At 42.4% G+C, this 16,947-nt stretch overlaps 1 protein-coding gene across 9 annotated transcripts in view; it reads right to left on the bottom strand.

The window, feature by feature from the left end:
* Positions 1-16,947, bottom strand: part of SLC6A6 (solute carrier family 6 member 6) — a 93,546-nt gene that overhangs the window by 23,826 nt on the left and 52,773 nt on the right. For 8 of the 9 annotated variants that reach the window (XM_068201989.1, XM_068201985.1, XM_068201986.1 and 5 more), the window contains 4 exons: positions 9,960-10,199; positions 9,228-9,362; positions 6,810-7,044; positions 882-1,014 (listed from right to left, as the gene is read on the bottom strand). In XM_068201989.1, the coding sequence (XP_068058090.1) occupies positions 882-1,014; positions 6,810-7,044; positions 9,228-9,362; positions 9,960-10,188 (732 nt within the window). In that variant the 5' untranslated portion in view covers positions 10,189-10,199. Of the gene's footprint in view, positions 1-881; positions 1,015-6,809; positions 7,045-9,227; positions 9,363-9,959; positions 10,200-11,506; positions 11,529-16,947 lie in introns of those variants that run through there. The other variant, XM_068201987.1, reaches the window with a different exon arrangement.

Raw genomic sequence — 16,947 nt, 5'->3', positions numbered from 1 at the left:
CCCCCTGACTTCTCTGGGGACTTATAAAAGATGAGTTCACACTGTGGCCTTTTTCTTAGGAGGGGCACTAATGGGGTCACTTCCACCTAGCTGAGAAGAAATGTGGGGAACTTAGTATTTTGAGATCCCTTCTCCTCTGTCAGACTTATCTGAACACTGCCTCAAGCAACGATTTTGAAAGCTAAGAATTACACAAACACAATGGCTTCAAAAACTTATGAAAATAGGTATAAAAACACTACTGAATGCAAGGGGGAATAGTATTATGCTTCACACCACGTGACTGACCAAGACTTGCAATGGAGCAGGATGTTCAGGAGTGATGCAACTGTTATGCTTTATAGGAAAACATGATTCTGAAGAGCATGTGATGGGACCAAACCCACAAGCTATGCAGGATCTTTGTTAGTGACAATGTTCCTGAACGAGTACCTAAGTTTAGCCTTGCGTGTCTCCACAGAGCTCTTCTGTAAGCGAGCAGCATTTCAAAATACTGTGCCCCCACAACACCCCTACCACAGCTCTGTTAGTATCCATCCTGCTGCACTGGGATGAACTTGACTGGAGTGAGAACACAAACACACAGTGCAGAGCACCACCCACCACAAGCCTGAGACCTTCTGCACTCATGACATCAGTGGGATGTTCGTCCTCTGAGAGCTGAAGTGGGGCTCAATCTCTGTTTGTATCTGCTTCTTGATGCCCTTCCAGTAGTGGCTACTTGACTCACTGGCATTTTGGACACTCAAAAGTCAGTTGAATTCTCTTAGTCAATGGAAAAATACAGTTTTTCCAGGAAATTAATATCTTCCAGAACAGCATTACTTTGTATTCCTGATATCTAACTGCAATGATTTTAGCATGGGTAAAACACCACTTACCTTCCCAGTGGATTTGACTCCTTTCCAAATGCAGAAGAAACATATCACCCACACAAGGAGGAGACACAGTGCTAGATCCCACTTGATAATACCAATATCTTCAATTCCCGAGGACAAGCTCAGCACATTGCGCCTGAATATTTGAAAGAAAACAAAAGAAGAGAGATGCAGGAGCTCAGTTGATGCAGACTCTGGTTGTGATGGCTAAGAAGACATGATGGTGCGCAGGGCAGCTGATGCACAGGCAGATCTCTGCTCTCAAAATGTGCTAAGTCAGTGGCTTATGTGAACAAAGCTGTGCTTTGCAACCCTACATCTCCCCTATGTCAGTGGGACTCCTTAAATCAATATACTGCACAACATTTAAAAAATGTAAGCTCTTTTTAGGAGCCTATGACCACCCCAATATGAGATAAAGGAGTATTTGCTTTCTTGAAGATTGAAGACCAACTTGGCCCAGTGAAGCTGTCTGGCAGTAGTACACACCACGTCTCCATCGTGGACACTTGCAGCTGACCTGTATCCACATGTTTCTGCTCCTTTTCAGCTCATTAGCAAGGCTGCCATGAGAAGGAAAGGGAAAAAGCAGTGCAAGGAAGTGTCAGGCCATGCAGCTTTGCAGGCTGGAGCCATTATCTGTTCTTCCCTTGGGCCCCCCACCAAACAAACACCGCTCGGGTGCTGCCACCTGCCCTCAGCACCCCCAACACCGTGGTCTCATTTAGCTAACACCAGATTATTTGAGAAATTTTATTCCCTCACTTAGGTTAATAAATAAAAAGTAATTCCTGAGCTGTGTTTTAAGGGAGCAACATCTGACCATTAAAAGAGTCTGATCCAGAGGGGAAATAGTAATTATTTTCAAAATTCCCATGGCTTACCATTAAATACTTAAACTATTTTTCAAATAATTTCATGCAACATACACTGCCCTCATACACTGTGCAGGCCTTGTCATACTCAACACTTCATTTGTCAACTATATAAAAGAACAAACTGTTTCTTACTGTTCACTGAGCTAAAACTCTGCAAATGAACCCAGTAAACTCTGTAAGGTTTTTTTAGTCAAAGAGAAGTTTTGACCTCAATTACCAAAGAAATAGCTTACCCCAAGACTACAGAAGTGAACTTGCTATCTAACAAATTTTTTTATTAATTATTAGTTAAAATTTACTTTCAGACAGCTGTAAAAGTCAGGCACTTTCATTCACCAGAGTCATGGAGAGCAGAGCCCAGAGCAGTCTGGGTCAGGCCCATGTGTGTGGTGTGAACAGCTTTGCATGGGGATCCAGTACAAGACAGACCATGGTGGTTTCATTTTCCCCTGAACTAATGAATTTTTTTTTTTTTTTTTTTTTTTTGCTATTACCATGGAAATAATAGTGAATGAAGTCACTGATGGAAAATCTGCAATTAGTTTTTGGAAAAAGCCCCGGATTGACCAGTTTAATAGGACTCAAACTCTTGCCCATCTGTTTTTGCGTCTCTGTTTGCCAAACTCACTTGGATTACCTGTGTGACCAAGTTCTCACACCAAATGCTTTCTTCTCTCTGAACGTGTATTTTGTTATGGAAAAGGACTAATGGCACCAGACAGGGTAAGTCTGCCCTAATCAGCACAGCTATTCAATAGTTATGAGAACCCCCTCAGTAATGAATATTTGGCATAAAGTTGCAGTCTTGCTTCACCTGAGCCTAAAGAAACAAAGGAAAAACCTGCTGTGCATATACAAAAGAAGAAAATACATTTATAAAATGAAAAAGTTCAGCCGCAACCTTCTATGCCTTTTTTGAAAATAAATGGCAATTTTCCAGTCAAAGGGGCACTTCATATTAAAAAGGCAATCTATAGAGTTGGCTCTCGGGAAACAGTGAATAATTAACTGCAAATGCCTTTTGGAATAGGGAGCTTTATTAATGCATTCAGCTAAGACTTCTTTGTTTTTTACTGTGGAACTAAAAGCAAGTGGCCATCTCTCCTAGAGTTTGCCCCTGCAATTCTTTCAAGATTTTTTGTAAGACATCCCAGTGGGTGACTGACAGACAGATATCTTGCTTTTCTCTGCTTTTCTTGCTTATCCCATCTCACAAAGGACTGACTTCGTCAAGGAATATGCTCAGAATTACTAGGGAAGCTTCAGCATTATAATTGTTTTATGACTTCTGGCCCTGCATATTTTTGCAGAAGCACTCAACCTGGATTTTTGACCCTGTAAATTTAAGTTCAGGAAGAAGCATGAGCTGGGCTGTGCTAATAACTCTTCAATTTTGTTACATAACCCCCATGCTACTGAGATTCAGCCAAGCCCACTCAGCTACCTTCACACCACACACACAGAGTTGTTAGTCATTCAGATTTATAGTCTGATACTGTCATTAACTGTCACTCATATATAATCAATGGGACAACAGGCTGGGGCTGAGTTTGTTATAAACAGGAGTTCTTGACCCTTGAACACTAATATGTTCTAGTGTGTGCAATATGGAAATGTAACAGGAGCTGTAACTGGCTCTACAACATAAACAAAAATAAAATGAAGGGAGTTATGCAATCCTTGGGGGATATTCCAGCTCATTAATCAAGTGAATGCAGACAGGACCTTTTAAACCAGGAAAGGTGAAGCACCCTTTCATGTTGGATGGGCAAGAATAATTAACACTGAAGAGACTGTACAGAAGAACATCAAAAGAAGAATATGAAATTATTTTAAAAACTCTTACATTTGCTCTTAAAGGCAGAGGCAGCTGCTCTAGATTTTGTTTAGTTTTTTTTGTGTTACTCCCTTCAGGATTACATGCCATTAGCATGTGATGGTCTTTCTTGGGATTTGGACAAATAAAGTCTGCTGATCACCAAATATTTATAAACAGTTGGCCAGCACCAGACAATCAGAGGTTTTGTTCAACCCTAATTAACTTATTACACTTATCCCTTATGTATTAATATGTGTGTAAGCCTTTAAGGTTTTGAACTTCAAAATAAAATCTTCAGAAATAAGACCTGCAGCATGTGATACCAAGAGGTAAGTCTCCTGATATAAAGCCTGATTTTCTTAACCCCCTTTTACTGCTGCTCAAGCAAGCATGTGATTTGCACGAAACATTAATTCAAATGAACTGAAATGTCAGGCTGCACTATTATATATCCAGCCAGGCTGAGAAGTTCAACGTGAAGAGGTTAATGCATCTGTGTGGTCAATTATACCTGGGCTGCACTAGTTTTACAAAGCAGTACTGATGAGGACGCTATATAAATGTCCCACAATAAAAATGGCATTGGGTTTCAGAAACCAAATACTCACAAACCTCTGAATTAAACTGGAATTAATTGTGCCACAAAGCAGATGGATATCTTCAGTTAAAGACTAATTATTTACCTGTCCCTTCAATGTTGGTAGCTGGCTGGCTGGCAGCCAGTATTGTCTATGGCAGCATGGTACCTGAAAGTTCTTCAAACTATTTTTAATTTCAGAATTGTAAAGAATAGTAGCATGTCTGGGGGAAAAAAATGGGGATATTCAGTGCTTGCACCATGTGAAAGCTATGCTATTTTTATTACAACAGTGCTGCATGATCTCTGCTCTTACTTTAAGACATCAATAGTTATTTATGCAAAGACAGCAGCTATTTTTAATAGTCCTCTAAGTGTCATGACTCCTGGAGGCAGCTTGCTCGGTTAAGGGCAGTTTTGCCCATGATGAAACAGTGAATTATGGGCAGTATGTCTGTCCTAGTAGGATTACAAAGCCAAACTCCTCCCTAGTAAGACTCTGGGGAAGAGTTCAGCTTACAGTGTCTAAAATTGTTGAGGACACAAGTTAAAGTGGCTGCAAAGTGCAGGGAGAGCTACTCCAGAAGCACTAATCACTGAGCAACCTTTGCTCCGACTCTGCTACAGGCACAGAGAGGGCACAACTGAGGACAGCAAAGTCTGTGAGGATCAAGGATTTGTTGTCCAGCCTCAGGCTCCTCCAGCCTAACTACATCTACAGAAGGATTTAGCTCAGCTTGCAGAGGAGTCTTCTGACTTGGTTTCCCTTAGAGGGAAGTTAACTAAAAGCTCCATCATAACGTGCTCCCATGGCGACATCATTCCCCTTACCCTTGGCTGCCCTGCCACAACACCCTTTATCAAACACCTGCGACCCACAGAGAGCTCTGCTGTCCTCCAGCGTGCTGGAGCCCTCACTCTTTTACAATCCCTTTTCCAGTTCCCAGCCCTTTTCCTTTCTGTTGTGGTATCTTCAGTCTCCTGAAGTGAACATGCTGCCTGGGGGCATGCATTGCTCCCTGCCAGGAAGACAATCTGGCCCACAGATCTGTGCAGTACAAGGAGTAGGAGCTTCCAGAGCAGCAGGACAATTCCATGGCCACATCAGGAGCCGCCAAGCCCACAGGTGCTCCAGGTACAAGAGGAGAGTCTGCAAAATCACTGCACAGAAGCAATGATGAATATAGTGCTTTGGGAGTCTGGGGGAGCAACTATTTCAGGGGCAGCACCGTGGACCTCTGCTTCCTTGGAAGGCCTTGAGAAGACCTTGGAACACACTACCAAACCAGCCACACGTTTGATTCAAGGCCTTCAGTCTGAAATCATTGTGGGAGAGTCCAAATGAGTGAGAGCTGCTTCCTTCTACTGCAACTTGCATCTCAGTTCCTCCAAAATATTCAAAGGTACCACTTAACTATCGTTATCCAACTTCCTCCATATTTAAAAGGGAAGAAAGCACCTGGAAAAGCAGCTGCCCCTCAACACAGAAACACAGAGCTCATGGTGAAAACGCTGCTCTCAGAGCCTGTACCCTGCCTCTCACACCAGCCACCAGAGCCTTTTGATAAACTACCAATCCCAGATTCGATCTGCCCCTTTATATTTTGGCTCTCCTGTTACAAATTTTAGCACAGCTCCTAAGACTATTTTTTCCTAAACCTAATGCATGCCAAACCTCTTCAGCAGGAACACGATTCCTGCTGGGGCTTTGGCTGATGCTTATTTTTAAAAATAGAGAAGTAGGTACAAGTTGATAAGAGATGAAACTGCACTTTAAACATGCTGATAAAGCTAAGCTAGGCCAGAAACTGATTCTACCCATAAGTGACTATCTGAGCAAGCAAGCAAAAAAATTATTAATAAACTATTTGAAGATACTTTGGATTTAAGTTTCCCTACAGGTGTCTTCCTCTGCTTCTATGTTTTGACACTTATATAAACACACAGAGTTTCGAGGTCATGCCTGTTCAGAGATCACGTTATGCAATATGATTTAAAACTTGAAAAATAACAGAGAAATGAGAATAAGAAGCTTATAACTGATGAAATTCAGGCATCTGGCAAAACAGTCTCCTCAGAGACTGCAGAAAAAAACAGAACAGAGATGACCTGAGAAACCTAGAATACAGGACAATGTTCACCACCTCTGTCAGATTCATTACTAAGGTCAAAACCTTACATTGTCGTCAGACTGAAGAGAGATGTGTTATAACTTCACAAAGTGTACTGCAAATGCTAACAGCTGGGGAAGAGATAACCACAAAGGTGATGATGTGTCACTGTTTCCACTGTAAATCCCTGCTATCAGGGCATCTGCAGTGACTTGTTTGCGTTCTCCTGCCACACTCAGAGAATCCAGCCAAGAAGGAAATAAGTTTTTTTCCAAAGAAGAAGCTGTACTGGGCTTTTAAAGCTCCCTGTATAGTCTAGGATAAATACACTTACACATCTATCACCTGCCTCCACCACTCCCAGACTTACCAGTCTGTCTCAAGATAGGTGAGAACCAGTAGCAAACACTGATCAAAAAACTGACACCCAGATCAATTTTCTTTTCCTATCTAAAGCTTCCCACTGGGCTTCCATAAAATCTCAGGACCGACCTCTGGCATGCCACTGAAAGCTCCCTGAAGACACCATGAAGAGGGGGTACTTACTCCCAAAACTCTGTGACAGGAGAGGTGAAGTTAGTGGCATTCAGTGATATCCAGAGTGTTTTGTTCTTCCTGAGAGTGTCTTCCACACAGGTCGGCGTGTTCCACTTCTGGTGGCAGTGTGCCCATGGCAGGACGCTCTGGAACGACTGGAACAGGTAGTAGAGTCCCCAGGCCAGGATCACGATGTAGTACACATTCAGAAGGGACACAATCACTATGGAAGCATAACCAATTCCTGGAAAGAAGGGGAGAGAAAAGAAAAATGTGCAGATGTGACAGCTGCTGCACCTTGTGATCTCCTGGGGCTGGTGCCAGTCCTACTGTGTTGCAGGCTTGTATCCTGCCCTACCCTACTGCTGATGGAAACTCAGCTCAACCACACATAAGCACAGACCTGCCACCATCTCTGGCACTCAGGGCTGAGTTTCTGGCTAGGGTTTGCTGACACTGAGGGGAGGACTGCAGGAATCTACTCAATTTAACACTAACCCAGCTATTTCAAGTTTTAGTAGAGGGAAGTCAAGGCATCAGGTTTTGCTTGTTGGCTGCACCATTATCACCATTGAGTCAGGAACAGATAACACAACTCAGATCAGAAGGCTAGAGCTAAAAAGCCCCACATTTATCTTTTCTTTTATATACTGGTCCACTGCAGGTGGACCTGATTGATCTTTTAATCAACACATTTCACATGACTGGCTAATTAAGAAGACACCCATTGTTCAACAACTTTATGAGAAAACAACTTGTTATAAACACCACCTGCGGATTGTTTAATATTTGATTATCATTTTCTATATCCAGCTCCCTAAAGCTTCCCAGACCGATTCATGCTTTCTCTCTCTCTGACCAGACTGTCGTATGCACACACCATCTCACTTCTTAGGTACCTATGTGGGCAACCTCATCCTAGCCACACTGTCCCCCAAGCCAACTTTCCTGGCAGCAGCTCAGCTGAACAGCATCTGCACCACTCAGTGATCAACTGGCTGGGCTCAGTCTATGTGGGGAAAAAAAAGAAAACATTTCTTGAATGAGTTAAAAAGGAATCAGTGTGAAAGTTGTGGTTTCTGCCTCAATTTCACTTGTGCAAAGGAAGCATGGTATTTGTAGATCTTATGGTTACCCGGATCAAACTCTGCTTACACAGTTTGCCAGTTATGAACCATAAGCAAAATAAAAATACTTGCTTTAAAAATTTAGAACTGTCTCTTACAAGAACCTGTGACGTTTTCTTTAACATCACTCTGATGGATATTCCAGCACTTGGGATACCTGTCTCATACTTTACAGTTTAAAACCTTGTTGCAGCAGGAGTCTTTATCACCAGAGATTATTTTCATGTCAGATGGAAACAAGCAGAGCAAGTGCTATTTATTCTGTACATCTGCATTTCTTTCAGCTTATACAGCTAGTCACATTAGCTACACTTTCTCTTTATGGATGCCTGGGAGATTGCTATCTAAACAAGGAACATTCCTTTTTCCTCCTCCTCAAAAAAAGAAAAAAAGTTTTCACAAAAGTGGGAGGAGGAGGAAGAAAATTAAGCTAAAGCAGCACAATTACATCACCCTCAGCAGCATTTTGAGTACTAGGTGGGAGGGTGAGCCTCAGAGAAAACCCCCACTTCTGCTTGGGGTGACATCAGGGGAGAGAGATGCCTGGAACAGCAACAGTGGCAGAGCTAGAGACACACCAGTGTGAAGTGCCCACTCTTCCCAAATGGGATTTGAACAGGGCCACATGTTTAGTGTAGTTATTTCAAATGATTCTGCCTGTGCTGTCCAGCTGTAAAGGGCAATCTACACACAAGACATCCTCTGTCATTTTTCTAACCTTTCATTTTTCCTTCTCTTTAACTTCCAAAGCAGCCTTCACACTGTTCCTGTGAGCACTGAGCAGGCAAAGGCCCTTTGATAATATCAGACTAACATTTGCCAGGACCTGTTCAGTTATGGCCAAAGCCTTGTTCCTGAATCCCACCAAAAAATGCTGTCCAGGTTTTGACTGCATCAGTAGCAGACAGATGATGCCAATGACAAACTTTCACATGGAAGATGGATTTTGATTTCCAGACCAAAAAAACACTTCAAAGATGGTTTCATTAATACTATCTAGCCTTTCAACACAACACTTTCTCTGATACCTGTAAACAAAATGTGCAATTGCCTTAAAAGGCATAATATGCAATTTCTTTCTTGGTTATTGGCAGTTTTGCCAGTTAACAAGCTGATAGCATCAAAATCAATACCTCACTTTGTCCTTCAGACTCTCTGACTTCTACCTTTCCAGGAACCAGTATCATACCCTTAATTACTAGAGAAAACAGCTCAGTAAATGGACATGAGGGGAATGGTGCTGCTACACATGCTTTACAGAGGGATCTTTAGGCAGTAAAGCACAACAAGATGTACTAACCAGTGAAAATAGGGCAGATCTTTTCCCAGCATGTAATTCCACCTTCGGAGGTATACTGTCCTAGCACCACCTCCAGGAAAAACACGGGAAGACCTCCCCCAAACAGGAAAATGAAATAAGGTATAAGAAATGCACCTGTTGAGAAAATACAACAGCACATAATTAGATTAAATGATAGAACTTACACAAGATCATAAAAAAAGTGACAACAGGCACATATAAACAAAGAAAGATATTTGATACTTTAATATCACTATGCAATAATCTTATTCTGGGGTATTTTTGCTCATTTTTTCTGCAAAAAGAATAAGTATTGGCTGGAAAGGGCATTTTCTTACCTCTTTATAGTGAATATCTCTAATAACAACGGCAAATTGTTAGGCACACAATACTTTTGTATGGCTCAGACTGCTCTTATTCTGAAATCCCCTGCTCTGAAATCCTAATGGTCTATATTAATAGCATATCTTTTAGTTAAAACTCAGACTCAATTGTAGCAGAAGTAAAAGACCAGGAAAGGTTCAATAGCACAACATTTGAAACTGCTGGATTTTTTTCCCTAATAAAATTTTAATAAAAACTAATCAGTGATGAAACAATTTCTCCTGAAGACTGGTGAGGGAGGCAGAAAACACAGGTATGAACAGGTTTCTTAAAAACTGGATGAAGGCACTGAAATACAGCGAGCAAAGGGCAGACAGACGGATTCCTGAGCATGGAATGAAAACTCACCTCCGCCATTTTTGTAGCAGAGATACGGGAACCGCCAGACGTTGCCTAAACCAATGAATCCCCCCGCCACGGACAGCAGGAAGTCGATCTTGCTCGCCCACTTCTCCCGCTGCGGTGGCTTTCCCTCAGCCTCATCCTCAGGCCGTGTCCCCGGGCTCTTGCCGGGGGAAGGTTTGAGGATGTCCTTGTGGAAATCTTTCAAGCACTGAAGCTTTTCCTTTGTTGCCATATTTCTGCTTTCTACACAGAAAAAGAAAAAAAACAAAGAGGGGTTTACTAAACAGTCTTTTCCAGCTGAGCTCTCTAACACCGCAAGAACTGTTTAGCCAAACTCATTCCATACAAAACAGTGTTGTTTATTAAACTGAGGTAGGAAAATACTTCTGATGACTTCACTGACCAGGAAAGGCAAAGTCCCCCTGACTGCGTGGTCACCTCTCTGCAGCCAGAGCAGTGCAGAGCACCGTGAAGCCCTGGCACTGCTCGCTGCTGACCTGCTGCCTGCAGGGAAGGAGCGCCCCAGCAGCGCTCCCCGTGCCGGCTCCTGCACGTGGTGCTCCTGGACAAGTGTCTAAGACTGCTTCCATGCCCAAAATAAAGTACAAATCACTGCATCTGGTTCCTTCTAAAACATTTATGTGAAATACAGAATAGTAAATCTCACCTTTCCAGATAAAAGCCATACTTCTACTTCCCAATAACTTGAGTGATCCTATATTATTTATTGCCTGCTATTTCCATTCCCTGAAGTACTATAAACCTTTCAGAAAACGATACATTTATAAAAACTGCAATGGAAAGTCATTTGTTCTAATCAGCCTGCAGGAACTGAAGGAATCTTTTCAGCTTATTCCATTTTCATAACTGCACTGTTTTCCCTTGACATCAATAAAGGGGCAAAAATAAGCCTTTAAATTCAATTATTGTGAAATGCACACCTATGCAATGGAACAGTTTGCTGAGAATGATGGCTCCTTAGTTAATTAAAAAGTCAGTGGCATGAATCATATTAAATCATAGCTGGTTTAATAATTTATATATATAATTTATTATCAAAATCATAGACATTCAAAAATAATAGCAGAAAGAATTATTCTAACAAGTGTAGCAAGCAAGTGCCTTTTAAACCAAGATTTTCTAATGAAAACAATTCAGGAGTAGCTCGCATCTTTTATGTTAACTGACTTGTCAGGCATATGCGGCCAATTAATTCCCCACATAACTCAAGTGACTTCAGCTGGATCTGACCAGTTATTTTTGCATAGTATGTTGATACTGAAATTTTCACCAGAACCAAGCAAACCAGCAAGTTTGCTCCAGATCACAACCACTCGCTGCGTATACATGCCATTATGAGTATAGTCATAAAAAAAATCACGCTGCAGATTATCCTGTTTGATAGCTGCCAGCCTCCCCTGTACCTGCATAATGGTTTAGATCTCTAACCTGACTGAGCTTGTGGCAGTGACCCGAAGATTAAGCTGACATTAGCTCTGCAGGAAGTTTTTAACCCGAACATGATTGGAGATAGATATGCATCACTGTACCTGCAATGCTTTCCATTCACCACGGAAAGTTTCAGAGGGCTAACACTGCCACAAACCACAGCAGCTCCACACTCACCCCACTGGCACACTGGTGGCCTTTGCAAAGCAGGCACTGTGACAGCAGCTGCCTATCAGGCCATGATCTAAAGAGGGACTTTAATCTCCACAACGTTAATCATTATGACTTTCTACTGCTTTTTAAACAAGGCCACTGGTGAGTGCGCTGGGTGACACGAGCACTGCAATACCTCGTGATCAACAGCAGAGAGAGCTCACAGAAGGAGAAAGTGAATCACAGGGTGATGGACCATCAGCATGGCAGGGGGATGATGGCAGGATATATTCCACCAAAATATCTCCTGTTGGTCACTGTTCGAGACATGGTATGAGATAAAGCAGTAATGGAATAAAAATGGTAGGGCCAGCTCTGTAACAGTCTTTAGGAACTTGGTTGCTTTTGGGCTTAATTCACAGTAGCTAGCTTGAGTATCATGAATGAAGATTAATGGAGGTGCCTCTAAAAGGGATTCACAGCAGCCTTAACCTCCCTGAGACATCTGCATCTCACACCACACCCCAAAAAGGCACCATCCTGCATAAACTCCTGGAGTCTTCTCTTGAAGGAGAAAAAGAAAAGTGGACATAACTGCTTTTCTTCAAAGAGGTGGTTGTTGTCCTGCTCTCTCTGCAATAGCTACCAGGTATGGAGAAAGCTCATTTTTGCTTTCTTTTCCTATTTCTGCTCCTTGAATCCCTATCTTTCATCTTGCTGGAGCATGTCATAACCATCAGGCAACAGGCTATTCTGGGCTGAGGAATGGAGGGCATTTGGATTGTCTCATGGAAGCTGTTCTTCACATGGGTTATTGAAACACTTATCAACAGAGGGGGAAAGTGTGCAAAAGAGAGGCTCACACCTAGTGATTAGGATATGTTCTTTTTTTCACACAGCTTTTTGGTGAATCGGTGGGACAGCCATAAACCTGCTTAAGAGGGCACAGAGATATATAGATTTATAGATCCCTGCATAATTAGGTTTGAAACAGGAGCTTAACTGCTCCCCGTGGAGACTGATACTGGAAATACCCCGAAACAGAACCTGGGAACACAGGCTCCCCTTATGTAAAAAAACCTTAGGAGACCTGCAGCATTAGCTACCTCTAAGATTAAAAACTCTTCAGGACTGCAATTTTTTGCAATCTACTTTTATCTCGTGACACAGAGTTCTTTATTTTTCTGCCAGCTCTAATCCTCTTGACTGCGGATTTACTTTGACCCAGGTGTTAGTCAGTTCTACCCTGAGTTTGGAAGGCTGACCATTTGATTGCATTCTGTAAACCCCAACTCTCCCTGGGACAAGGTGATCACCCTACGGTTTGTCCCAATTAGCTGCACACAAAATGTGAAGTGGTGCCTTTCCAGACTCTTTCTTTGTAACTGAGTGGAACTGCTTTATAAAAAGGGATTTCTAGTTTGTCTCAAGATACCCCAAATTAATGGCTGTGCTTGAAAACCTAATTAGTAAGTGTAAATTATGCTTCAGCCTTAGCTGGAGTGTGATGACAGATCGTGATCTCTCCCTTAGTCCATGAATCCTCAAGGTCATGCTTGCTTTTGGGGTCATTTCACTGTATGGGTGGCAGGAGATGAGCCACCACAACTTTGGTGCAAATCACCAGCTCTCAATAGTGGGGCACACTACCTATCCAAGGCTTGCACAAAATTAGTAACAGCCCAGCTTTTCTGTGTACAGACTTGCTAAAATACCAATTGTGTCTGGAGGACCAGCAGCTGTGGCTGGCAGGCACGTACGGTCCACCAGTACCACAGGAACTGTCACTAAGCGGCCACCTGGGACTGTGCTCCCAGCCCGTGTCACGTTCAAGGGATGTTGGATTTATCCCCCTTTGCTGCCAACCATTGGTGTCCACCCAGCCATTCCCAATTACAGGAACTGTCTACAAAGGCTGCAAGGGTGGGGGGTACGGGCAATTCTCCTTGGTGAAGAAAAGCCAAGAAAAGTAAGTTTGTTTAGTGAAAGGCATTGTCTTTTTCCTTAATGGGGTTGGAGTTTCATTTCCTTTAGCTATGTCCCACTGGGTGAGGCTAAAATGGCTCTTAAGGGAAATAGTCTGACAGAGATGCTGAAACAATATGTTGTCACCGCCCAGGTCAGAACCAAAGAATAATAGGTTATTTTTACTGTATCACTTAGTGGGGATGGCATCCGAGATCTAAGTCCGTCAGATTCCCCCAAGGAAATATATTGTGAAAAATGCTCTTACAACCACATACTCCAAAAGGAGCAATCCAAGTTTGAGGCATATGTCTGCATCCCGGAGACACACATCTGCCTTCCAGGAGCCACATCTGACTGTGAGAGTGCCCCCTCCAGGAAGCTTCAGATGGCCCCAGGAAGCTTTGGCTTCATCTGATGAACTCAATATGGATAAATAAAAAGCAGCAGTCAAGCCTGCTATTTATGGTGTGCCCCTAGGCTGAGCCCAGTCACACTGCAAGAGCCTGATCCGATAGCAAGGGAAGAAAAAATCCAGACTGGGCCATGCCCAGAACTGCTCTCACATACACTGGTACAAACCCTCATTAACTGAGGATGGAGTAATCAATTATCAAATCGATGCTAGCAAAATATGGAAAAATAGAACAAGGGGTCGAGCATGGGCACTTTGCACTTCTCAAGTACCTGCTCGCTGCTGTTGCCAGGAGGCCCTTGCACAGGAGAGTCATGTGTCTGTGCCTTGCACAACTTTCCTCAGGTGAAATACCCTGCAATAACCCAGGTTCTCTTGCTGCCCCCCATGACTGATCAATCTTTGATGCACAGGTGAAAATACCTCCATAAGAGGAGTGCTTTCACAGCCAGCTTGGCTTGGGCCATCCCCTGGGCTACAGGCATCAGATCTTCACATGTAGAGTCTGCACCTCAGATAACCCATACCCTTTAAAAAAATACTGGCATTGAAATGGAGTGCCTCATAACATGCAAAAAAAAATGAGGGGTAGAGGAAGGGGGAGGTGCTGGACAGAGGGGGCAGACAGTGAGCGATGCCCATGAGGGAATGCTGCCAGCACAGCCAGGACCTGCTGGTTGTCAAAACAGACACAACTCCCAATACTGTTGAACCACTGATTTTTTTTGACAGACAACCCATGGATTACACATCTGAAAATACACTGTGTTCAGTTTTTGCTTTGGATTACAGTAATGATCCGCTCCAAGCTTCTTACAGCTGAAGACAAGCAACCAATGCACAGCGACACCTTCCAGGAGGAGCCTCGGGGACAAGCACATCAGGGACGCCACCTCATTTAATAGTCTCTAAAAATCAAATCTTTCAAACAGTGCTTTTCCAAATGCTGATGGAAATGGGAAAATCAAAGTCTGGCTGTAGACACGGATATGTGTTTGTAAATATTTACACATGCTAAAATGCATGCCCTGTCTTGCATCTGAACACCAGAAACCACAGCAAAGCAGATACTTATTTTTTGGCCAATGCATATAAACTTTGATTAAAGATTCAGCATGCTAAATTGTTGACTAGAGTAGTAACTAAGTGGGTTTTTTTTCTAGCTTCTCTTTCTGTTGGAAAACTAAAAGCAAAGTACACATTCAGAGTGTGTTTCACCTTGATGGGAATGTTGCTTGAAGAATGACTGTATGGCTGTACCACTGATTTTATGGACTATTTTTGCAGTATGATGTGTATCATCATTACTTCTGCTTTCAAGGACCCTTCTCTACTAAGTTCAACCTGTGCAGACTGTATATCGTGAGCTTCTCAGCGCTCCCTCATCCTTTTCTGCCTCAATGACTTTTGAAAGACATCAGTTTACCACATTATAATTAATTCTTCTAACCCTGTTTAAGCTCACTGCTTCTTTAGACATTGTCATCTCCCTTATTTTTCTGTCATTTATTTTGTATTCTGCAAATTGAAGTCAACATTCCCTTAAAAACTGAGCTTTCCTAGAACTGCCAATCTATTTGTGGGTTGGCTCTTTTAAAAAATTATTATTATTTTACATTCACATTCATGAATATTTCAAAATTAGATGCCCTGATTGCTGGATCAGAGCTGGTCTTCAAATAAGCAGCTTCCACTTTTGTTGAGAGCAATGGAAAAACTGCTATTGATTTCAACAGTAGTAGGATCAGGTCCCAAATAAAACTGCATTTATTATGTTTGGCTCATTTCCTAGGATTATTTGGAACTTTGAAAGCTATAATTCTTGATGTTGACAGCTCTCCCTCCCTCCCTCCCTCCCAGGGCAGTGTGGTTAAGCCAATCGATACATGATTAAAATAAACAGCCCCTTGATCAAACTCATGGCTTTAGTGCAAGTCTTTCTGATCTGGAGGAAAAAAAAGCCTTTATGTCTGCCAGCCCTCAAGGCCCCACCAGTATCCAAGGAGCACCTGACTTCACTTATTGTCCCTAATTCATATCCAAGTTCATTCTGCTTCATTGAACAAGATACCTACAATTTCTGAAAAATAATACCATTCTCTTTACTGCATACACTGCCTCTCTTCCTACTAAAAAGTGCCTCTAAAAATTCCCTGAACTATAGCTCTCTGTTCTGTCTTTAATGGACTCTTTTTCTGTATACTTTTCTCTGTGTTTTGGCTGTTATTTAAAACTCTAGAATCCATTTGTCCTTTCTTCTTAATTTTTGCTCCAACTTTCTCCATCTCCCTTCTCACTTCTTCATAATTTCCTTTTCTTTCACTGTGATGCTTTTTTTAGTCGACTAAGACTGACTGGAAAATCTGCTACTGAAAATTTTCTAGGAGGAAAATGAATTTCTTTATAAAGCTGAAGCCTACTCTGAAAGAAAAGCCCAGGGCTTAATGCAATTTCTTTTTCATCAGTTGTGGTCTGGACAAAAGGTATCTTTTTTCCCTACATGCTTTTTTTTCTTGCTGCTGTTTCCATTCATGTTCTTCAAATGCTTCAAATAGGAACCATGTCACAGCACTGAGCTGTTATAAAATCCTGCATCTTTGCTCAGATTTCAGGAGCAGAAAATCTGCAGTCACATAATACTCTAGATGCTCATTTTGTTCTACTTATTTATGTCAAAGAACAAAGCAGTTACAACTAAACCTGGAACAGGAGGAAATGAAAAACTCCTTTTCTGTTGTGTGGGGTGGAAAGGAGGAAAATGAATACCCAAAAATTCCAATGGATTTCAGAGGGAACATGACCCTGACCCGAAACAGGGGCTGAGGCAAAGATGATGCTCCCCAGCCTCAGAGACGGAGCCTGAGTCCCCAGGAGATGGCACAGGGCAGTCGTGGCAGTCAGGAGGGAAGAGTGTGGGATGCAGGGGAAGTCTGGCACACCGAGTCACACTGGTCATGACTCTGTCCTACTGAAATCCCTGGTGGGCTTTCACAGTGTCTTCTGTATCCC

This window comes from Anomalospiza imberbis, chromosome 11, assembly GCF_031753505.1.
Source record: "Anomalospiza imberbis isolate Cuckoo-Finch-1a 21T00152 chromosome 11, ASM3175350v1, whole genome shotgun sequence".
Taxonomy (NCBI): Eukaryota; Metazoa; Chordata; class Aves; order Passeriformes; family Viduidae; genus Anomalospiza; species Anomalospiza imberbis.
Note: the sequence above shows the minus strand (reverse complement) of the source record. Positions and strands in the feature narration are given on the sequence as shown.